Here is a 23,683-nt window from a genome sequence, read left to right on the forward strand (position 1 = left end):
AAGCTCTCCTTTCCTAGACCAACTGAAGGCTACTGAGGGTATAAAGACAATTGAGGGTGTACCTCTGCTATCTAGGGCTTGTAGTAGTTTATAGAGAAAGCAAAAGCTATAACAACAGTTATGTGCTAGGTAGCAGGTGGTAATAGTGGCAGTGCTGCGAAGGCCAGGGATGAGCCCAAGGAGGGTGTCTGGGGCCTTGGGAAGATGATACTTACAAGGAAAAGGGCAGAAAATGGAGATAAAGCTGACACGTGAGTTATAGGACTCCTATCATACCAGGGTGACTCGACTTTGTGCTGTAGGAGAGGCTCCTATGTGAGAGAATGCAGCAGCTTGGGAAGGTGAAGTTTGTGAGTTTACAGAGAGTGGCCAGGTCGCCCAAGACAGAAACCAGGCCAATTGTGTGGAGGGCAGCTGGATGGGTCTCACTGCACTAAAGGGAGACAGGGGAGAGGGCATGTAATCAACCGGGATTATATCTGATGGCAAGGATCACTAATTTTTGATAACCCTTGCAGTAGCCTAGAAGGAGGAAGAACAGATGTTCCTTGTGGACAGGAGTCAGGTTGGGGTCCCAGGGTGACTGACAAAGGCCCAGATGGTGTTGCTCGCTGGGAGTGGGAAGGCGGAAGGCCAGCAGTATATGGCATCCTCATTGGGTGTGCTTTTGCTTTGGGTTCTATGCAAAGGTGGTATATGGGAAAGTGTGGGCCCTCCTGAGAGCCTGCAGTAAAAAGACAGGGTGGCACCGGGGATCATAGCTGAGAGGAGATAAGGAAGTTAGTGATGAATCTTCAAGATGGGAAAAGAAGAGGAACAAGCCACATCAGAAGGACAGTAGCACTTCTGTTATCCTGCAGTAAAGAGGTCAGTGAGAAGAACATTGTAAATAGACATTAGTTTGATAGGACCAAACTCATTTAGGTTAATTACCTTCAGTGCCCATTTAATGTGGTCTTTATGGCATAAAAATGGCCTCGTGTTGTCTTCTCTCCTCCTGTGGATTATTTTGTATCTGTAGTTTTCTTCTTGTCTCAACTGTGGACATATAAATGGATGTTCTATACGTTAGATAGTCTCCCTATATGAACTTTTCCATGTTGTGTATCCTAGTAGAGAATTCATTTTTATATTGAATAGCGGGGTAACTGTTGATCAGTCTATAGATTTGTGTTTTTAACCTTCTCATTTCAGAGCTTACACAGATTGAGGATCCAAGAGAACAATGGAGGCGAGAGCAGGAGCGGATGTTGAAGGAGTATTTAATTGTAGCCCAGGAGGCCCTCAATGCCAAGAAAGAAATCTACCAGATTAAGCAGCAGCGGTTGGAGCTGGCGCAGGAGGAATACCAGCAGCTGCACACGCTCTGTGAGGATGATAGCCGCTCATATGCCAGCTGTGAGTTAACTTGTCTTTGGTGAATGTGCATGACTTTTTATGGTGATCTCTTTGCTAGGTTGTCTGTAAACACCCCAAACAACTTTTTTATTGTACCGGGGATCGACCTCACGACCACGTGCTTTAAAGGCAGGCGCTTATGCTGCTGAGCTAAATCCCTGACCCCAAACAGCTTTTTAAAGGTTCCAGTCACATACAGCTAAGTAACTAATATTTTTTAAGTGTCTCATTTGTGTTCAGACACTGGGATATGATGGTGACTAATAGAGGAAAGGTCCTTGCCCTCATGGAGCTTATCTTCAGCACAGATAGCAAAAATCAAATAAGCAAATACCATATCAGGTTGTGATGTGAAGCAACCTTCTTTCTCATGACTGTCAGTTCTGAAGCCAGAGGGCTTCACTTGGTCACTTCACTCGGAGGTCACTGCAGTTAATACTGTGTGTCTGAGGTCATCTTTTGGGAAACCAACATAATGGGTTTCTCAGTTCTGGCTGGGAACTTTCAGGAGTCTGCAGGCCTACCAAGCACCTGTCCTCCTGGAGAGGCCTTTTTAAGGCTTTCTTGGGCAGTATACTGAAGAAGGAGAAATCCAGTATAACCTGGAAAATTAGAGGAATATGACCTGAAAGTAAGTTGGCCAGACCCTGCTGTTCTCCAGAGGAACTCTGCCATAGTTTCAGAGGCTACCTGAGCTAACTTCCTAGTCCATGAGTACTTAGGAGGCATTCAGGTATGGAGGGAACCACATTTTGTCTCAGAACCCAAAGCTTTTTGTTACCTACACAGTCTCTGGTTGAGCCACCTCCTAACAGAGTGGTCACATTCAATAGCCCACCACAGAGGTCCATGGCTACCACTGTCCTGGGTACTAGTGAGTTCAGAGAGAATATATGCAGTTGGCACCACTGAGTTTTATTTTATCAAAATGTACATGTATTTGAGACAAGGGGGACCTACAAGTAGGACACACTGTCATGTTGCTGGGTATTTAGCTTTAATGACAAAGTTTTGAACATTAAAGATACAATCATGCTTTATTCTGTGTTTCAAGTCAGAATGGAATTAAGGCAGGAGGGCATGTCTTGTGCTCTTTTTATTGTAGCTACTGTTGAAGATGGAAAAGCATATAAGCTCTGGCCAATAGTAGTTTTGACTCTTGTAAGGGGAATTTAAGATATTCCTGTTAGCATGTGCCTTGAGGGAATAGAGGTGACTCAGATATAATGATGTGTTATTTCTAAGCCATCTTATCTTTTGGTCTATAGATGTATTTTGTTCATACTAAGTTGATTTAAAAAAAATACTTCTATTAGAAGGTGATAGATCAGATTAGGACTGAGTTTAAAGGTTGGTGTCTTCTCTCCAGTTTTCTTACAGTATCTTTTTCTGATTTTGGTATCAGCCTGATACTGGTCTTACAGAATGAATTGTGAAGTGTTTTCTTTTTTCTGAAAGAGTTTGTGTGAAAGATCTATTAATGGTTTCTTAACTATTTGATAGAACTCACCAGAAAAACTCCTAGGACCTGGAGTTCTTTATGGGAATCTTTCCTTTTTTGGCTTTTTGGCTTTTTAGTTTTGTGAGACAGGATGTCACATATAGTTCAGGCTGGCCTTGAGCTCAATTTGTAGCCCAGGCTGGGGAATTCATATTGACCCTCCTCAGTCTCCCAAGTTCTGGGATTATAGGCGTGTGCCACCATGCCTGGCTTTTTCCTGTGTGTATGTGGCAGGGGGGATGTTTTCAAATACAAGTTTAATACCTGTCATGGATATAGGGCTATTCAGGTTTTTAATTTCTTCTTGAATCAGTTTTGATATTTGTATATTTCAAAGAATTTGTGTATTTCATGTAATGCAAGAGTCAGAAAACTTTGCTTTAAAGGATAAATAGTTCAGATTTTGTGAGCCATTTGATCTCCTGCCCAGCTACTCTCAAGCCCTGTTATTTTTATGCAGAAACAGAGACAGCATGTAAATGGGTGTGTCTGGCTGTGTTCCAGTAAAAGTATAAATACAGGTAACGCGCCAGACTTGGCCCATAGGAAGTTTGCCAAATGGTGATCTGAGCTGTCAAGTTTGTAAAGTTCATAGATTCCCTTTGCTATCCTTTTGATATCTGTAGATTCTGAGGTAATGTCCTCTTTCAGGTCTGATAGCAATAATCGATGTCTTTTTCTCTTTTTGTTCAGTATAGCTAGACATTTGTCAATTTTATTTATCATTACAATGAACTGGCTTTGGGGCTTTCCTTTGTGCTTCTATTTCTTGTCAGTTTTCTACTATATTTATTTTTCTTCTTTACTGTTTTCCTTCCATTTAATTTATCTTGATTTTGTTTTCCCTTTTCTACCTTCCTAAAGTGGAAACTTAGGTTACCAATTTTAGAGATTTCTTATTTTTTTTCACATAGTCTTTAAAGGAATAAATCCCCCATTTTTCCTTAACTGCATTCTCCAAACTTTGATACACTATATTTTTATTTTCATTCAGTACAAAACATTGTCTCATGTCTCTTGTGATTTATTTTTTGACCTATGTGTTCTCTAAAAATAAGTTGTTGGGATTTTTTTAAAGATGCCATGTTATTATTAATTTCTAATTTAATTCTGTTTGGGGAAAGATTATACTAAAGATTTTGATCTTTTGAAATCTATTGACATGACTTTTATAGCTGCATATGGTCTCTTGTGGTGATCTCATAGGATCAGAAGCCCATGAACTTGGTGCCTCAAGGTTACCCCTAATGGAAGCTTTGGCTCGTAACTGGTCCTAAGGTCATATAGTTAGCAATTTTAAATCTTTCACAAACCTACTTGCCAGAAGCAAGGTTAAAACATAAAAATTTGTCATTTTTGTAGTTCAAGAACTGCTGCATATTGGAGTTTCTTAAGATTCAACTTAATAATGCTTCTTTCTGGTAGTCCTGAGGTACTTCATTTGTTTCATGGTGGGATTTCATGAGGTTCCTAAGGAGGCTTTCAGGTCAGTCTTTTAAGAATGGAATGGAAGAAATATGTATCAGAAAAACTTGGCAGGATGTTTCTTGCCCGTGTTGAAAAGAAAAATTCAACCAGTGAAGGTGTGTACTATGTACTGGGTGCTACCAACACAACCAGCATTCCAGCTGTACCCATCATGGGGATTCTAGACTGGATGCCTTTAAAAATACAGATACGGGGGCCCTTAGAGTACTTACCTTGAGAGGGAGCAAAGGGAGCTCCAGTGTAGTGCATGTCTATGTGAGATGTCTATTAATGGTTTCTTAACTATTTGATAGAACTCTGGTTGTTCAGTACTTAGAAACCTATGGAGCTGAGATATTCAAGAAGATGAGTTTTTGTGCCCTTTTTGTGACATTTAAGCATGTAAGAAATTAGGCTCAGTCATATTCCTTCCTATATCCAATGAACTTTTGTTAATGGGTTGTAAAAAGTCATATTAAAGGTGCTCTTTGAAGTAGTATCTGTTTCATCGAAGAGGAAGAGATGACTCTGTGGCATTGACATTGCAGTATGCTTGTCAGATTCACTTCCTCAGAGTCTTGGTGTACACATGGCCTATTATTCCATGTGGGAAGATTGTCTTGGAGGTCTAAGTGGGGCCTGCCTGTTTTCATGAAAGGGCTGGAGATGCCAGTTGAGCTTCCTGGGGCCTATCAGCTCACCAGGGAAAAAGTCAACTATGAGTGGAATCTAGGAGTTAATCCAAGTGGTTTATCAAGTTGCTGCTGTCCCTAGGGTTTCCACCAGGCTCTTTCAGTGTGCTATTTAACCTGAACTGCTGATTACAATGAGGAAAACCCTGCTAGTCATGACTCAAATGCATTCTTTCTGACCACAGGGTAAAGTTCAGTACAGTGATCCTGTTGGCTTGAATTGCTGTGATCTCACAGATGGCTACAGCCATGCTGGAGGGGGTGGGCCCACACTGGGAGCTGCTCATGGCCATACTCAAGTGCACCTAACTCTCTCAGTGCCAGCTCCCCTTGTCTCCTTGTTCTGGTACTGGGAACTAAGTATCATCTGGATTTATTTGCCATTACTCCTTTAATTGGTGATATCTTAAAGGGAAAGGAAATAATTATTCATTAAGCTAGGATTTTGTGTACATTGTTACAATTGACACACTGTGAAACACAGACTATGGTCTTTTTTGTTCTCTTATGAAATTGAGTATCAGGGTGATTAATTTATCTCTTGAAGGTAATATACCCAGTTGGTAAATGAGAGAACTTGGATTTAAACCCAGGTGTGTTTGCTTGCACCCTTCAGTTTTCTGTACTATGTTGTAGGCTGGGAAGAGGCATCTCAAAGAGTCAGTTGGGTTTCTAAGATACTTGTTGCCCTCTGCTGCCATTTCCAAGTTATATCTGAAAATAAAGACCAGTTGAAAGTCTGGCAATTATGCAACAATAATGGGGCAAGTGAAAGGCAGAGAACTTATTTCTTCACTTTCTTGTGACTTATGTAGGATCACTACTCTACTCATCTGTTTTTGATAAATATATATTTAGCACCTGATGTTGAGATATACTAAAGGTTGAGGATATAATTTAAAGACTGACTGTAAGGAAAAATGAGGCAATAGTGGGGAGCAGAGGAACTAACTGGAATGACTGGAGGAGGGGAAATGTGTCTGGCCCACACCCTTTACAGATTTTCCCCTGAGCTATGAAAATCACCGGAATAAATCTCCATTCACTGGAGAGGAAAGATTTTGTGTCAATGTTGGGCCATCTGGTATCTAAGAATATCCAAGCCTTGACCTTTTTTGTTCCTGACCAAAACAAATTCAGATGCTTTGCTGGATTAGAGAACACATGTCTCCAGGAACCAAGATGCCTACTGTACTTTATTTCCATGAGCCTTTGAGCTCATTGCCTGGTGCCCATTTCTGTTTTACAATTTGTACATAGAACACTGGGATGAATCTGTGCTGCAGTGGACTCATTCTCTCAGCTACACACCCAGTGCTTTTTCTGCAGCTCCAGTCTGTAGAGCTTTTTCCTACAGTTATTTTTTTCTTTTTGGTACCAGGAATCAAACTAATGATCTCGCAATTGCCAGGCAGCTAAGCTGTATCCCCTGCCTTTCCTACATTTTTAATTGTAACACATCCTTCTGTTTGCCATCCTTTTTAACACTGAATGTGTTATTATCTCAGAAACTTTTTTTCCAGAGTTATTCCTTCATTATTGAGAAACTCGAGCCTCTGCCTACAGTTAAATAAACTATATCACCATGGATCTTTCGGAAGAAATTCTTGTATGGGATTGAGACACAGGTTTGCAAACTGTGTCAGGCCTGCAGGCTGAATCCTAGCCAGTGCGACTGTTCACAGATAAAGTTTTCTTGGAACACAGTCATGCCCATTTACTCCCTTATTGTCTGTGGCAGCTAAAACAGAATTGGGTATTTGAGACAGACTGTATGGCCTGGAGCCAAATGTGCTTACTAACTGTTCTTTAACCGAAAAGATTTCCGACCCATGGTCTACACCAGTGACTGTCAACCCTAGCTGCAAGTTTGAATCTCCTGGAGGACTTTTAAAAAATGACTACTGCCTGGACTCCATTCTGAGGATTTTAATTGATTTAATTGGCCTTGGATAAGGCCAGGCATTTTTATTGTTTGGATCTTTAAAGCTCCCCTAGATAAGTCTAGTGGTTTTGACTATGAATGTCCCATTTAGCAGCAGCAATATGGCTTTGTTATCCTAGCTCCTAGGAGCCATACACCAAAAGTTTCTTTGGGTGTTGGGAGTCAAACCTTATCTCCAGTGAGAAAGTGCTGACTCACCCCAAAATCTTGGGTCAGGTGGTGGTGAAGCTTGACCTTATCAGCTATCCCTCCTGCCAACATTCTTTCTGAGGCTGCAAGCCCATCCCACAAAGACTATCTTCTTCCCGTGCCTTGCTGCAGGGTGTTTCTCATCTGCTGTCTGGGTTCGGATAAGAGCTACTATCAATCTGATCAGCCTTTTGTTTCCCATTATATAAGTGTGTGGGAGCAGGCAGGAAGAAAATGGATTATGAAGTATTTTCACACTTTATTAGTTGGCAAGCCTCAGTCATGAAAGATATAGCAGAACACATGTGTTTACTGAGAGATAATTCCTCAGGAGGGCATGTTCTAGACACAAATGAATAATGACATAGTTTGGATTCAATCACTACATATTCAGTCTTTTAATCTGAAAAGTGGGGAAACAATCATTGTTTCCCTTTCACAAAGATTTTATGCTAGTGTCTTTCACACTTATTTTATCCAGTCTCATAAAATCTTTGTGAAAGGGAAACAATGTGTAGTAATTTACTTTGATGTAGTAATTTACATTGTTATGGTCCAACTAAGCTATAACCTTATATCATTTGAAGCAATATTATATGGTTGAGCAGATTCCTTAAGCTATTTAATAGTTCTGCACACTTAACTCTTCTAGAATGAAAAGAACTTGGAGGTGAAAGTCTAGTCTTTATCATAAACTTTGAGATTGGAGGCATGCTTACCAGAGGAAGATATTTTTATAAATGTGGAGTGCCTGCTGTTAAAAAGGGGGTCTGGAGTCTTGAGCTATTCCTTGAATCCTATAATTGGTATAAGTGGTTCTGTTAGACTTAGTGGCAGATCTGAGGGATTGAGAATTTTATTTATAAATTGAACTATTCTATTAAAAGTTATGTCAGTGTTCACAACTATTCTTAGCATCGGGAGATAAAGTGTATTCAGTCTTATGTACTTGAGTTGTCTTTTCTCTCATCCCAGACCTAGAGTTTTATAATTTTAGAGACCATAGCAAAAAGTAATGTGAATGGTATCCATATAAGTAAAGCCTGCCTTCTAGGATAATTTCAGCTGTAAATAACAGAAGACTAATTTCCATAGGCTGGAGCAGAAGGAAACTCATTGTCATGTAACAGTTCACTGGAGGCCATGTGGGGTTGTCCACTGAGTGCTATGTAGATGTCCACTGCTGTCTACACCTTCTGTGTGTTTTTCAAGTCTTTGATAATTTTCCCTATGAAATTACACAGAAAAAGTTTGGCGGTGATGATTTCCAGATATTGTTACTGGTATTTAACACTGAAGTTAACTTTGTTGAACTTTTGTGGTGGGGTTACTTTCAATTCTTAATAGGAAAGGTCCCAGATGGTAACTGTTGGCTTGTCTCCCTGCTAAGTTGGCAAGTTCAATACACATTTAAGGGCGGAGTCAGCAAACCCTCATCTCCTTTCCATATTGCTTCCCACCAAAGTGGAAGGCCATTAAGTTAAATTCTAGGGGAGACTTAAGTTCTGGGAATTTAATAGGGAGATTTTACATAATTTTTCTAACCTCTTAGGGGTGTTATTTGAGGTGTTGCTTTCATTACTAATCTTAAGTGGATCACATGCGTCAGCCAGGGTTGAAGTTGTAGTATTTGGAAACAGACATTCTCATTCTCAAATAAAAAAAGAATTCTGTTGTTTTGTTTTTGTTTGGTGGGTTTTGTTGTTGTTGTTATTGTTGTTGGTGGTGCTGGGGATTAAACACAGGCCCATGGACATACTAGGCAAGTACTCTACCACTGAACTACATCTACAGCTCAAGATTTTTTTTTTGTCTTTTTAAGACAGGGTCTCACTATGCTGTTCAGGCTGGCCTTGAGCCCACTTTGTAGCCGAGCCTGGTCTCAAACTCACAATGATCCTCCTCCCTCAGCCTCCTGAGTGCTATACTTACAGACAAGAATTCTGTTTTAAAACTATTTTGTTCATATCTTTGAGAGATCATGATTCTAAGTATAAGACAATTTTAGATAAGCTGTCAGACATTTAGCTCCCCAAGATATTTATTTTCAGTATATTCAGTTGTTTGAAGTTGTGACTGAATGGGGTTTAAATAGTAGATTTTCCATAGAACTGTTTTTAAAATGGGAGATCTGAACATCCCAAATTAACTTTGGATGTGATTCTAATTGAGGTTTTAAATAATCTTGCTGTGTAAGCTACTTGACAGGTTTAAGCCATCCTTTCCAACATAAAGTCAGGGAAGGATTTTGAATTAGTTTCTAGTTGTAGGAAACTAAGTTAACTGTATGACACTCAGCTTGAGGTACATAGATCATAGGAATAAAAGAAAGTATATGAGCCTTGCAGATGGATCTTCTGAGTAGGTATGCTAAGGACAGTAACTGGTAGTTGATAATATGGTGTGGGGATGACTCACAGATGAAGACAAGCTAAAGAAGAGAAGTCATATTGTCACAGTGCAAAAACTTGTGGCTGCAGATGCAGGGTAGTAGGTATAAGAAACAGCTTCTGGCTGATCCAGATGCTGAAACATCAGGAAGAGTTTGCAGCTCTCAGTGTGGGCAGAACATATAAACAGCTCCGTGGGGCTTCTTCACACCAGGTATTCAATATTCATACGCATTATGCTGTTTCTGTAAAAAGCATTTATACCATGTGCACTATCCCTGCTTAAGGAAACCTTGAGCTGTGTGGTGTATTTTAGCTAACCATTCATCAACAAGCTGCTAGAACAAAAGTGTGAGCAGCTCATTTCAGTTTCTGGAGAACAGACTTGAGGGCACAGCTTTCCTCAAGCCTGCCAGATGGGCACAATACTAGATTAAATTGTCCTTTTAATTTTATTCTTAGGTTTTTTTTTCTTTCTAATGTCAAAAATTATTCATCTGGAGCATAATAAATATGAAGAAAGGGGCTCGGGATTTAGCTCAGCGGCATAAGCACCTGCCTTGCAAGCAGGTGGTCATGAGTTTGATCCCTGGTACCAATAAAAATGAAAAAGATAAAAAAAAATAAATGTGAAGAAAATAAAGATAAATCAATTGTAATATAACTACAGAGAATAACCATAGTTAAACTTTTGGTTGTAGTCTTCATGTTATGTGTTGGAAAAGTTAGTAAAATGGGTTCATACTCCATGTTTTCCCTGTCATAATTATAGCTATCTTCCTTTCTGTTCATATATTTTATAGCCCTGATAATGGATTTATAAGAGAAACAGTTTTGATTTACCTATAGCTATATGTTTTGTGTATAATCATACAGAAAATTCTGACACAAAAAATCAAACATCAAGCAGATCTGAGGTTGTGAAAGGTAGGAGCTAGTTTCCACTTGTAAATCCAAGACTTAAAATTGTAAGTCAGAAGTTCCTTATGTGCATTTATATATTTTAGAAGATCTCTTATAAAATAATGTATTTTTCCTTTCATTTAGCCTTCTCTGGATATTCAGCAAATACGAAGTATGACCCACACCAGATCAAAGCAGAAATAGCAAGTCGTCGCGATAGGGTGAGTAAAACTAATGTTTTGACCACTACAAGTACTGCATGTATGTTTATGTCACTTAATCTAGTTCATTTTGTGGACATCAGTGTATCTAACACTCATATTTTGGTAGAAGTTTCAATCTCATGGATTTTTTATTGCATTTCATTTTACTTTCTACTTTTTTTCTAATAGAAGAGGGGAAAAGTTTCATTTTAAAGCCAGGCCAGAAGTAGCTTATATGCCTGTGTGTGTTTCCTGAGGCTGAACTCACCAGTCATTCACAAAGAAGTGGTGACATCAGGGCACAGCCTCCCAGCTCTGCTTCCCTGAGGTAGCTAGATGCTAATTGTGACCGTGGGCCATCTGGGCAGCACCTCTTCTCTGCTGGGTAAGCAGTCTTCAGGGTTGGCTTTTGAACAGTGTTTGACCGAAGGACTCTGATGCTCCTTCCCTGGTGTGGCTTGGAATCTTCAAGTGTCACCTCATTTTATCCCTTCAGATCCTTATTTTGGTAGCCTACAAAGGTGGATGTTTGTGTTGCATTTTTGACAAAGCACAGGAAGCATCTTGGCAGTGAGGCCTCCTCTTCTGGTGTGTTGTTCCTGGGCCAGGGTGTGCCTTATATTGTGGTGCTTCTGACATTTTGGCCTAGCTAAAAAAACACCTAGGGAGTTTTGTAAAAGTACAGACTCCCAAGCCCACCCCTGGGCTTTATCTGCACCTGGAATGGCTTAGAATTCATTTAAAGGAGTTCACCTGGTGACTGAGTTTCAGATAGCTGGAGACCACGCTTTTAGAAAAACAGGTTCTAGGTAAGATCTATGAGCAGTGAGTAGTGATCAGAAGGAAAGATGACAAAACATTTCAGGTTTGCTAATTTTTAAAAATTTTATTATCTTTTTTCAGGTTTGCTAATTATAATGTGCAAGTCCTTACCTAGAAAAAGAACGTAGTTACTAGTTCTCCGTCTGGGTAGGGAACTGTCAGCCATGGATGAGGAGTTTTTGTATCAAAGCAAGGTGATTCTTCCAGACCGGTAGTTTTAGACATGTATGAAGGAAATTCATGGAGAGAATAGATGATGAATGCAATTGAAAACTAAGTAGGATCTTAGATGATAGTACCTATAACAATTGTAAAAATCAACTTCTGCAGCTTGTTTTTGGAAAAAAAATGTGATTTGTATTTAGCTTTCCAGATTAAAACGGGAGCTGGCCCAGATGAAGCAGGAGCTACAGTACAAAGAAAAGGGCGTGGAGACTCTGCAAGAGTGAGTTGCCTTATGTGTGTGGATGGGAATATTTTCCTCTTGTCCCGACCTACATGCATCTGAAAGCTTCATAACCTTAGTGTTTGTGCCTTCATTTATGCTCATTATTTGCCAGTTCTAAGTATCAGAGCATGCTTTCCTTGAAGATACTTTTATTCTTTTTAAGTGGAAATACTTGAGAAACAAAACTTTAGTTTTTATATTTATGTAGACAGTTTTATTGTCTTAAGCTTTTTATTGTAAAATTAAAGTTTAAATTAATTAGACTAAATAAATTGAATTTAGTTCCTCAGTTTCAGTAACCATATATGAAGTGCCTGATAGTCGTACGAGGCTGGTATACATTTTCTCCACCAAGGCGCCTCAGTGACAGTTTGGATCAGGTATCTCTTTTTCAGGACCATCATCTGTGATGTCAAGCAGCATCTCTGACCTCAACCTAATAATTGCTAGTGGCACCCAACTTTTACTTGTGACAACTGATAATGTATCAAAACATTTTAGAGCCCCTAGTTGAGAAACACCATGCTATAGGCCCATCAGTGCGCAGCATAAGCAATAGATTTCCATCATTATAGGATGTGCTATTGGGCAGTCTTTTCTGTGGGTACTGTTCTCATCTTTACAACTAGAACTTTATCCCTATTAAGAGTTTAGGATGAATTTGTTTACATTTAAAGAGCTATAGTAAACCAGCAAGCTCAATGAGAAAAAGCTGTTATTTTACAAATGGTGATAGTGTTGGTCTGGGAGAATTATTTTCTTACTAACGCGTATTATCATAAGCTCGTTGGCTGGGAGCCGTCTCTTGATTTAGAGTGAGGCTTCACTGGCTAGACTTGGGCATGTACTTCACACTTCCTGTGCCTGTTTTTCTCATCTGTAAGTGGTAGTTATCTTAGTCTTTTTGAGTCACTATAACAAAACAGCATCAACTGGGTTACTTAAATGTTAGACATTTATTTTGGGGTTCTGGAGGCTCAAAGTCCAAGAGTCTGTTCCTGGTGAGAGCCCATTTCATGATGTATAGATGATCAGCTTGTCACTCTGTCCTCACATGGCCAAGAGAGAAAGCTCTGATACTTTTCAGGGTATTAATTTCATCATGGAGATCGTGCCTTAATGACCTCATCCAAACTTAATTGTATCCTAAAGGTCCCACCTCCAGATACTGTCACATTATGATGTAGGGCTTCAAGAATCCCAGGGGAAAGAATGACAAACATGCGGTATGTAATAGTGATGATCCTGTTAAATTGTGTAATGGCAGCTTCTGGCCTGTACCTAGTCAGCCTTTAGCAAAGGCAGGAATCCACATGGTTACCCTGGTGATAAAGGTAGCAGTGTGCATGCTTTGAATCCTGGGTATAGACTCAACAGCACCGTGCCAAATATGACTGCAATATCCCTCTTTGTGGGGAGGTAATAAATGAATGTGTCTGACGAATGTAATTATGACAGCCTTATGTCGAGGGTAAGAAATGGGCATGTCAAACCTTGACTTTCTTTCTTTCCTTTTTTTTTTTTTTTTGTACCGGGCCTCGAACTCATGACCTTGACCTCAAACTTGCCAGGCAGGTTCTTATGCTGCTGAGCTAAATCCCCAGCAAACCTTGGCTTTCTTAATCAGCCAGGACTGGCTTGGTTCAGAATTTCTTTGTATGCCCATTCTTCGTTAAGATCGTCTAGGCACCAGGGAAGACACAAAAGAAAGGTGAGCTGGGTCCTGCATAGAAGGGCTTGGCTTTCTATGGCACTGACATCCCAGAGCTGTTACAAGGTGATGATTTATTCAGAAACACTGCCATGCCCCCTGCAGGTGGGTTTTGATAAGCCTAATAGCATATTTAGCGTGCTCTGCATTCTTTTAAAGTCATCCACTCTTTGCTTTTCCTACTATTACCCAGCAATGTGTGTGTGTCATAAATCTACAACCTGCGATTCCCTTAATTAGCCCTAGTTTGTACAGCATTTGCACTTTTTATTTTAAGCACACTAATCCATTTTTCCAGCACCAGTGGCTAGCTTTGTTGCTTATTCTGTCCACTCGCTACAGTCGGTCCCAGTGTACTGGTCCACAGTTCGTTTGTCATTGTATCTCTGTGGGCAGTCTGGTCAGCCCTCACATACTCTGATACCTTGTAGGATGCTTCTGTGTGTGTTTGGCTGTGTCATCCTGTGTCACTTCTGTTAAAGGGATGGGTAAAGACTTAAGTACAAGGAAGTAATTTCGTTTGCTGGGTCATCAAAAGTTGCCTGTCTAGTAATTGGAGGTTGGTTTCCTTTCTTTCTGTCAACATTTCATAGTGCTTGTGGACAATTGTAATTGTAATGTGAAGCACTGTATGTGCTGGCGGTTGCAGTCACATGGTCACTTACAGAAACTCTGAGATAAGGAGGCTTCTGGAAGGATCTGAGGCTGCAAGACACCCCTGAGCCTTCTAGGGAAGCCAAGTCCTATGCTTTCTTACTGCCTGTGGCTTCTGTATGGGTCCCTGGGCCCACTACCTGCTCCTTGCCTGGGCTCCATCATTGTGAACTGCTGTATTTCCTTATTTGAAGACAGGTTATATTGCAATGTCAGCATAAAACTGAATAAGCAAAGAAAAATAAACATGCTGCCAACTGAGAAAACTGCCCTTCATGACCTTCCTGGGACATAAGTCCATGTCTTGGAGTTGTGGTCATCAAGGGTAAGAAAAGGAGGCTTGTGTTTCTCTCAGTGTTTGGGCAGGGCAACAGGAGCCCACACAACCAGAAGTATAACTTTATTCCAGCAGCTAACATGGAGTATGTGTTGCACTCCTGAAAGAGAGAAGGGCAGCATTGTTTGTATTTTGTTTCTGCTTTTGTTAGCATGATCCCATGCTTGAGAGCAGTGATTGTAAACTTGCTCCTGGCCAAGGAGAGGCACTTCATGCCTTCTGCATCTCTTGGAGATGCCTTCCTTCCCCTGGGGAGGCCCAGTGACGGGGAAGATTCTGGACCTGGCCTTGGTCCTGAGGGGTCCATCCAGACCTGAGCTTAGCACCAGCCAAGGGACCAGGCGGCTTCCCCAGCTCAGAGGAGCTGCCCAGGGAGCGAGCCCTCTCTTAGTCTGCACTGTGTCTCATCTCCCTCTGAAGCCAAGTTGTCACTGCCTGTCTACTTTGTTCTATGACACAGCCTTGCAGGAAGAAGAGAAATAGGGGCACTTATATCCCTCTTTAAATTCTTCGGAAGTGAAAAACAATCTTGTAGCCTTTCTCTGAATTTCATAAGTAATGAGATTTTAAAAAATCATTGCTTTTTGGTATCAAAGGTTGGGCATTTATGTTTGGATCAAAACTTGGAAAGTTATATTATTCATTGAGAAAGTTTGAAAACTTTGTAAACATTAAAAACATGATTATCTCACCTCCACTGTGAAATCCTGACCATAAGCATAGACAGCACATGCTGTTGTACATAAATGTGTAGCTTTTCTGCTTTTATTACCAACAACGTCCATTTAAGGCAGCAGTCCTCGATTTTCCTCCAGAAATCTTTTTGCTGTTCGTGCTTCCCAGAATCTCCAGTGTATTCTTTTCCAGAGCACCTCACCAGGAGTTTGGCTGCTTATAACATTTTAAACTCAACTTGTTTATCTTGGTGAATTTCCTGGCTAGCAAGGAAATCCATCATTATGCTCAAGTCCAAGTGAAGAAAAAAGAACCTTTTGTATTTAAAAAAATCTCTCTATTTGTTGCTAATATTTATAGAGGGGAGCTGGCCATGGATTATATATTTCTTAGATTAATGATAGAATGCATGCATATATAAATATATATTAATATAGGCATATAATGCATATATATTCATTATATGTATATCATATATTAAACTTTCAACAATGGAAAATGTCAACCACTGGGAAAAGTATACAATACTGGGATATAGCTCAGCTGTACAGTTCCTGCCTGGGAAGTGTGAGGTCATGAGTTCGATTCCTGATACCAAAATAAAAGAAAAGTAGAAAAGTATATAATGAAACTACGTGTACTCCTCACCTATCTCAACCACATACTGGCCAGTCTTGGCTCATGTAGTCCCTGTCCCATTCCCTCAGCTCTTAGGCTCTTACTGAAGCCATTTCCCAAATCACAATGAATTGATAAATATCTCCGCCAGAGCTGTGGACTTCTTTTGAAAATGTAATGGTAATCTCCATACCACGCCTCCTAGGCATCGTTTCTCCAGTGACTGCCCCAGTTCCTGTGCTCTATTTGAATCCAAAGTCATACAATATATTTGGTTGATGTGAAGTCTTTTCATCTCTCATCCTCCTTTTTTTCTCGATGACTTATTTGCTGAGGAAAGTAATTTACTTGTCCTGTAGAGTTTTCCTGATGTTGGCTCCTGCTGTTTGAATTCACAGGTTTTCACCAAACATGATCTTCTGTCCCTCTGTTATTTATGCACACGTGTATAAACCGTACTAGAGGCTGCTTCTGATTCAAGTTCAATTTGTTTTTCTTGTTTTAAAAATTTTAGTAAGAGTATTTTGTGGGTGATAACATTACCTCTGCCAGAGAGTATATATGCTTTGTCTGTGTGTGTGTGTGTGTGTGTGTGTGTGTGTGTGAGTGTGTGTGATGGAAAGATTGTTGGTGAGTTCCGCCTTGGTTGGCCTGCTGATGCCATTTACAGTTTAATATTTCCCTTCAGCCTCTCACCTAATGTGTACATGTAGCTTTCAGGGTACTTTCCTTAAAGTGGACTTGCTGCATCAAAGGGGATATACGTTTGTCATGTTATTGGATTTTGGCAAATTTATCTCTATAGGTGTTACACCTTTGTGCATTTTGACCATTACCATGAACATTCCTATTTTCCATAGCTTTGCCCACAAAATGTGTTGACACGCTCTTACATCTTTGTCTCTCACTGGTGAAAAGATAGTATCTCAATGCAGTATCAATATATATTTCTTTGGAGGGTCTCTATAAAAGTCTTCAGAGAATAAGAGCAACATTTATGTTATAAAGTCTTCAGAAAAAAATTGAGCTTTTCAGGGGAAAGATGTGCTGGACTCTGTTGCACGCAAATTTCTGAAGCTTAATTAGAAAAAAAACTATCTTGATGTGACTTATTCCTAGTATCCAGGGGCAGAGGGAAGCACTGAGCCACATGAAATGTCTCCTGAATGGGTGGTCCCAGGAGTGGGCTGAGCAGACCAATGAGCATCGAGTGAGTCTTCTCTGTGTTGCGCTCTGCATTGCCACACAGCCTGGAAGCTCATTTAACATGGCTTCACCTTGAGTTTCCCATGCTTATGTGACATTGATGCCTTTTTCTGCCATGAAACCTATAATGTCCCTGAGCACTGGCTCAATGGCTGGAATGCTGTCCTGACCGCCTTGTTACCACATCCGTTGTTCATGGTGTAATATTTCCACACCTGGCATCTGATCCTTCTCACAGCTTCCACTGTGGCCACTCTGAGCCGAGCCGCTATTATGACTCACCATGTTCACGTGGTAGCCACAGGGATTCTTTTAAATGTATCCTCTGCTTGTGACCCTCCTGTGGCTTTTGTGCTCACTCAGAATACAAACCAGACCCCAGATGAGTTGGTCCTCTGACCCAAGTTCATTTTCTTCTCATTTCATCCTCACTTCTGCCAGCTGCCAGGGTGCTCTGCGTGCTTTGCAACATGCTGGGTACATCCTACCTTTAGCATTGGCGCTTGCAGCTCCTGTGGCTACAGTGCTCTGTCCCCCAAATGTATCTCTCCCTTCTGCGGCTATCATGTCAATGCCCAAGGTCTTTGCTTAACCATCTTATCTAACAAGATAATCCCTGCATCACACACTGACACTGTCCCCAAACTTGGCTTTATTTTGTTTAAAACCTTGATTGCCATCTGATCTAATGATTTATTTTTATTGTCTCTATCCTTGACTCAGATTGCACTGCATGAGTACCAGGACTTTGCCTTGTTCCTTGTCTCATCCTGGGGACCCAGACAGTTCCTGGCACAGGGAAGGGCTCTGTGGAATGAATGGGCGGCAGCCCAGGTCCTATATATTTCAGCTGCCTAATGTTTCTGATCCTGCTACTGATCTATGTCACATAGTTTACTTCATTCTTGGGTGCTGGGACCCTCTGAGCAAGGGCAGATTGGGGCAGAAGTTTTGCCTGAGTGTAAGGATCTTAGGGAGGTCTCTATAAATAGACCTGGTTCCCTTGTTAATCAGCACTTTTTTTTTGAGACAGGGTCTTAGGTAGTTCAGGTTGGCCTTGAACTCACTATGTAACCCAGGCTGGCCTTGAACTAATGGCAGTCCTCCTGCCTCAGCCTCCCAACGACTGGGATTATGGGCTTGTGCTACCATGCCTGGCCCATAGCATTTCCTTCTCATCTGCATGTGATATTATACTGTGCTTTGGCTTCATTTTAAAGAAGTCTTGTTACTTATTACTGCTATTCAAATCACAGAAAGGGCTGTCCACCAAGTGCTCCAATAGCCAGTTTCTACAAGGGACATTCTTGGCTACTAGAGAAGCCCCTTGGCTCAAGCCTTCTAATTGCACTTGATAGCACATGGAGGCATGCCTAGCTGTCAGATTTAGTGTTCTCTGTCTTAAGGCACGTATAGTTCTTCTGAGAACCCTAGGATTGTCTGGGGCTAGAATAGGCCTAAGTTAACAGTGTGCTACTAACATAGCATATAAGTCACAGCCCACACTAAACTCCACGGTGCTCAGGTAACAGCAGAGCACACAGAACTTAAGACAGAAACAAGAAGAGCATTGTTCCCAGTGTGGGACCGGTCTGGTGGTCTACTAGGACCTGCTGTTGAAAGAAATCTGCCGGAAGCTTTTGGAGGTTCACCCAAGTCCCTTGCCAGAGCTGCTGATATAAATGGTGTAACAGAACTTTCCATTCTTCAGGGTTGTAGTCTGTGGTATTAGCATGGAATATCTTTAGAGACCTGGCAGCACTTCTCTCCAAGATGTGATGTTAAGCGAGTGTTTCACTGCTCTCTTGTTTTTGTTAGTGCACTTATCTTGACATCTTCACCTAAACATGAGGTATAGAAACTTTAGGGTAATGGTAGCAGAGGGCAGTGATAAACCTCTCTGGAATGCCCATTTGCCTGCTCAAGGTTCCTCATCTGCAGCTGTATCTCTTGCTCCTTTTCTCTTCCACTGTCCATTCACAAACAAACCTTAAAGAGCCTTTTCCTTTGGAACATTTGACTGGCCGCATGGTAGCCTTCAGGTTTGACACAAGTGGCTCTCTGGGGCCTTTGACTTTTTCTTGCTAGTCCAGTGCTGGAGAAGATGAGTGCTGACATAAGGGCGCCAGTTGAGAATCTGACTCTGTCCCTTACTGACTATGTGACCTTGAGCAAGTCACTTAACCTCCTCCTAGGCAGGTGCAACATGTAGAGGGTAGAAAAGTAAGGACTGAGGGTCTGTGTGCTGAATTCCTTAACAGTGCACCATAATTCAGGTCATTGTTAGCACTGCCTTTTGTTCTCCCTGAATATCACTTTTCTGTCATTTTACCTGAAATTCGCTTTCTTAAACACTGGATTGCACTCCTAATTAAAATTAAAAAAAAAAAAAAACAGAATAAAACAGTTTTCTGGCAGTCACAGATATTATGATTTTCTTTATGAAATGGGACACATTGATATTTGAAAAAATACGAACTCATTGATTACTTTGTCTGAATTTGACCAGCGCTCTAGAAGATAATTTTTAAAAAGACACAGAACTCTCAAGTAAGTGAATTTTGTAGAAGTGAAGAAAGAAGTTTGCCCTTTCAGGATTTTGTTAGATAGTAAATTATTGCAATTGATAGCTAGGTGTCATGGAGCATGCCTATAATCCCAGCACTCTAGGCTGCTGAGGCAGAGACATCATAGGTTAAAATCCTGTTTGGGGTAACTTAATGACTTAGGAAGACCCTGTCTCATAAATAAATAAATAAGGGTTGGGAATATAACTCGGGGTAAAGGCCCTGAGTTCAATCCCAGTACTGCAAAACAAACATCACACTTGAGAAATGGAAGCAATTTGAATTCTGTGAAACATAAATTGTCTTTATTTAAAAAAAAATCTTGACCTACATTGGCTGTTCTGAAGATGGTGACAGATGTCACACTCAAAGCAGAAAAAAGCACCACTGTGCCCTGTGATCCTTCATTCTGAAGATCCTGCATCTTCAGAATGAGAACTGTGGGGCTTGAATCTCTGACATGCCAGATATTAACTTGTTATTGGACCACTTGGTTAATTACTCTGAACTTCTACTTCATTATAAAATCCAAGAAGACTAGGCTTACTGCACAACGCTATTCAGGGGATCAGATGTGGTGAAAAGTATGAAGTATGCAACAAGACTGGCATCTAACCAATGCTAGTTCAAATCATTTTAGGAATAGTTATATAGCATAATTATATAACAGTCAAATGATGTGTTTTATGCAATAATCCTCTCATAGCAATATCTGACTATTTGGAAGTAGTAGCTTTGGGATCAAGTTATCTAATGGATTTTGTTAAGGCCTCTTTCCCTTTCCCTCCCTGTATGTGACAATTTGTGTAGAACTGGAACATTTGCAGCAGAGGAACGGGGAGCCTCATGGAAGCAGGGGTGGCTGCCAATCCCTACTTGGGCACCCTGCTTTGCTACTGGGGTCACTGTTCTAGGGGACCTTTGGGTCAGGAACAAACAGCTCTCTGTTCCAATCTCTTGCATCTTCTACAAAGACTCACAGCCACCTGTGTACAGCTGAGGCCAGCACCCAGGTCCTTGGCAATGAGGTCACTTTTTGGTTGTTGAAGCACTCTGTAGTGTCTGCTGCTGACCTGCGAATGGGCACTACTGGTCTTCCTGATGAAATCGGGGCCTGTTTTCCTTCAAGTGGCAACCTCTCCTACCATGGCACCCTGGACTTTATGAGGCTTCTGGCTTTATTCTTGTTTACCAGTGGCCCCATTTAGTGTTGTAGCTGCTGAAAGGCATAAGGCAGAACACGATGCCCAAGTGTAGAATAGGAATGGTCATGATCAGCCTCTCCAGTTGTAGCCTTAGCAGCGTGAATGTTCATATATCTGTTAATTTGACTAGTGTGCATCTCCACGCACTTGAAAAAAGTGTGTCCATTGCAGTAGAATTACCCTTTCCTATGTGGGGTCAGTGTCAGATAGTGATGATCTGTTGTAGTTTTTATTCTGATGGAGCCAGTAAAATTGGTTAACAAAAAGACAAGTTACTGATTGCTTTCTTTTTAAATTTTTATTTTTGTTAGTACATGTTTGCAGTGCATAATGATTACATTCATTTGGTAAAAAGTTGGCACATATACATAACTCATTTTAATTCTTTTTATCTCTGTTTCTCATTCCTTACCTCTCCCCTCTCTCTCTGTCTTTTGGTTCTCTTCCCATTTGCAAAAGATCTGTCTCCATTTCCAATTATCTATCTTTTATTTTGCTCTTTATTTACAATTTGGATTTCTCGTTATTAAAAGAGTTATCAGATGTCTGGCTTCAGGTTTTGTCTGGAGTGACGTAGCAGTTTACTACAGATTTCAACAATTTAGACGGGTTGTGGCTTATGACAATAAAAAAGATGTGTTGGAGAGGCTTTCATCAAAAGAGAATATAAGGCATTACTATGCAAATAAGCCTAGATATTTTTCCTGCAAGAAAAATTTGGTGGCATCTTAAGCAGAGCTAGTGCTTTAAGATGTATGGCCTTTTATTTCTGCTTTGTGTTAGATTCTTCATTCTCCCTAGAGCATCTCAAATGGAAACACACATGGGCCTTTCCCTGGTTTTCTGTTTTCCTACATAATCCATCTTGGTGTCTCTGTGATCCCTGTGTGTAAGATGAATGGCTCTCAAAAGACATGTTTTTTTTTTTTTTTTCCTGGAATAGAGGATGCTGGGGTGGAGCTCAGGGCCTCATGCGTGCTAAACATGTACTCTACCACTGAAGTACACCCCCAGCCCATGGTGAACAGCTCTCAACAAGAAACTCCACTTCCAGCCCAAGCTCCTGAACTGGATATAGATCCAAAGAACTTCATCTCTGTTTTCAGTATACCATTTTCCTTCAAAAATTTCATGATAAAATGTTTACCACAGAATTCTTTCTGCTGTGAAATGACTGGGTATTCACAAGTGTAGGGACCATGGTGTTTTGTTTAATGATGAGTATAATAAAATACCTGTCTGTGAATAATAATTAGTGTAAGGAGGGGTTAGATCAACAGATCTCCCAGTTTCATCTGCAGATGATCATCAATAGCAGGGCCCAGGAGTCTGTAGTTGGCTTGGTGACTCCCCATTTTGTTCCTGGATCCCTTTCATCACACCATTTAGCCACACAGAACTGCTCATGCAAAATGTCAGTGAGTGACATTGACTTTTGTTGTGAAGTTGTTACAGGTGAGGAAGTACAAGAAGGAATGCTAGTGACGGTCCCATTTCACTTATAGGTCTGGGTAAGGTTCCCACAGTGAATGAGAAAGCCAACCATTTGTGGTGGAGAGGGGCTGATTTTGAGAAACAAACAAAAGAGTTTCAAAAATATGCAAGGAGTTTATATGCCCACTGTTGTTATTTTTGCTGTTGGCTTGCACTTTCAATAAACACCAAAAGATATAGCGCTGGGAACTTGTATTTCATTGCTAAAGCTCATGATGACCTTCAAGGTTTAATAGAGTTCAAGCTAACCACCTCAGTCATTTGGATGAACTGCTGTGAAGGCGCCAGAGTAAGAATTTGCAGAGAGCAGGGGGAAAAAGAAAAACTGTGCTCATGGCTCAAACTTTAGTTCCTGCTCACTTATTTTGACATTTGTCATGAAACATTATGAGGTAGTTAAAATTACATGTACTTTATAATAAAAATGTATAAATAATTTTGTTTTGTAGTTGTAGACAGGCAATATAACTTTGATAAACCTATAAATCTGTCACAATTGTATTATGTAAGTCCCCAGGGCCATGCTGAGATTTAGGCATGACTCCATTCAATGCGTGGATCCCTATAGTGTACCTCTGTCTACTCTCTGAGGGACAGGGCTTAGGATCAGTCTTCGCGAACATTTTATTGTAGCTGATAGCAATCACCACAATGCTCTCTGGCCCTATGGCCCTATTCCAGCGAGGGGGCAGTATTTGTCTTTCTCTTCTTCCAAGGATGCTTAGATTAAGTCCAGTGCTGAACTTTGCTGTGGACTGTGAAACATGTGACAAGGAATTTATTAATGATAGTAAGGTACTGGAGTTGGCAGACCATTTATTTTTTTCTCCCATGAATAAGTAGGTTCTTCATAATCCTGATAATAACAATAATCACAAACATTAGCTCCACCTTGGATTTTCTTCTTCAATCTCATGCCCATCTTGTGGGAGAAGGAATTTTAGTGTCTCTATTTGAGATACAGGAAAGGGATTAAAAGAAGTGAAGTACCTGGCTTAGGTTTCCACAGCTAGAGTGCAAGGCAGGGCAGAAATTCCACTGATTCTCATGGTATGATAGCAGAATTGTGTGAGTGGAAAGCAAGGCAGATTGAGCTATCAGGTAATGATCCAGATAGATCTTCAGGATAATGTGTAGGCAACGTATTATAACCTGTGTAATGGTGGATCTGCAACTTGAAAAACAAGCTAGCTGCTTCCCAGGGAAGGAATTCATTCCATTTTTGAACTAGTTTCCCAAGTTCCTTACCCCCAGGGGC

At 40.7% G+C, this 23,683-nt stretch overlaps 1 protein-coding gene across 2 annotated transcripts in view; it reads left to right on the plus strand.

The window, feature by feature from the left end:
- The window catches only part of Wwc3 (WWC family member 3), a 107,458-nt gene that overhangs the window by 43,073 nt on the left and 40,702 nt on the right, over nucleotides 1-23,683 (plus strand). For both annotated transcript variants that reach the window (XM_063243023.1, XM_013144719.2), the window contains exons 3-5: nucleotides 1,195-1,398; nucleotides 10,630-10,706; nucleotides 11,876-11,955. In XM_063243023.1, coding sequence (XP_063099093.1) covers nucleotides 1,195-1,398; nucleotides 10,630-10,706; nucleotides 11,876-11,955 — 361 coding nt within the window. The remainder of the gene's footprint in view (nucleotides 1-1,194; nucleotides 1,399-10,629; nucleotides 10,707-11,875; nucleotides 11,956-23,683) is intronic.

The sequence above is a fragment of the Cavia porcellus genome, unplaced genomic scaffold (genome assembly GCF_034190915.1).
Source record: "Cavia porcellus strain 051 isolate PalLab524CR breed Dunkin Hartley unplaced genomic scaffold, mCavPor4.1 scaffold_33, whole genome shotgun sequence".
In the NCBI taxonomy this organism is placed as follows: Eukaryota; Metazoa; Chordata; class Mammalia; order Rodentia; family Caviidae; genus Cavia; species Cavia porcellus.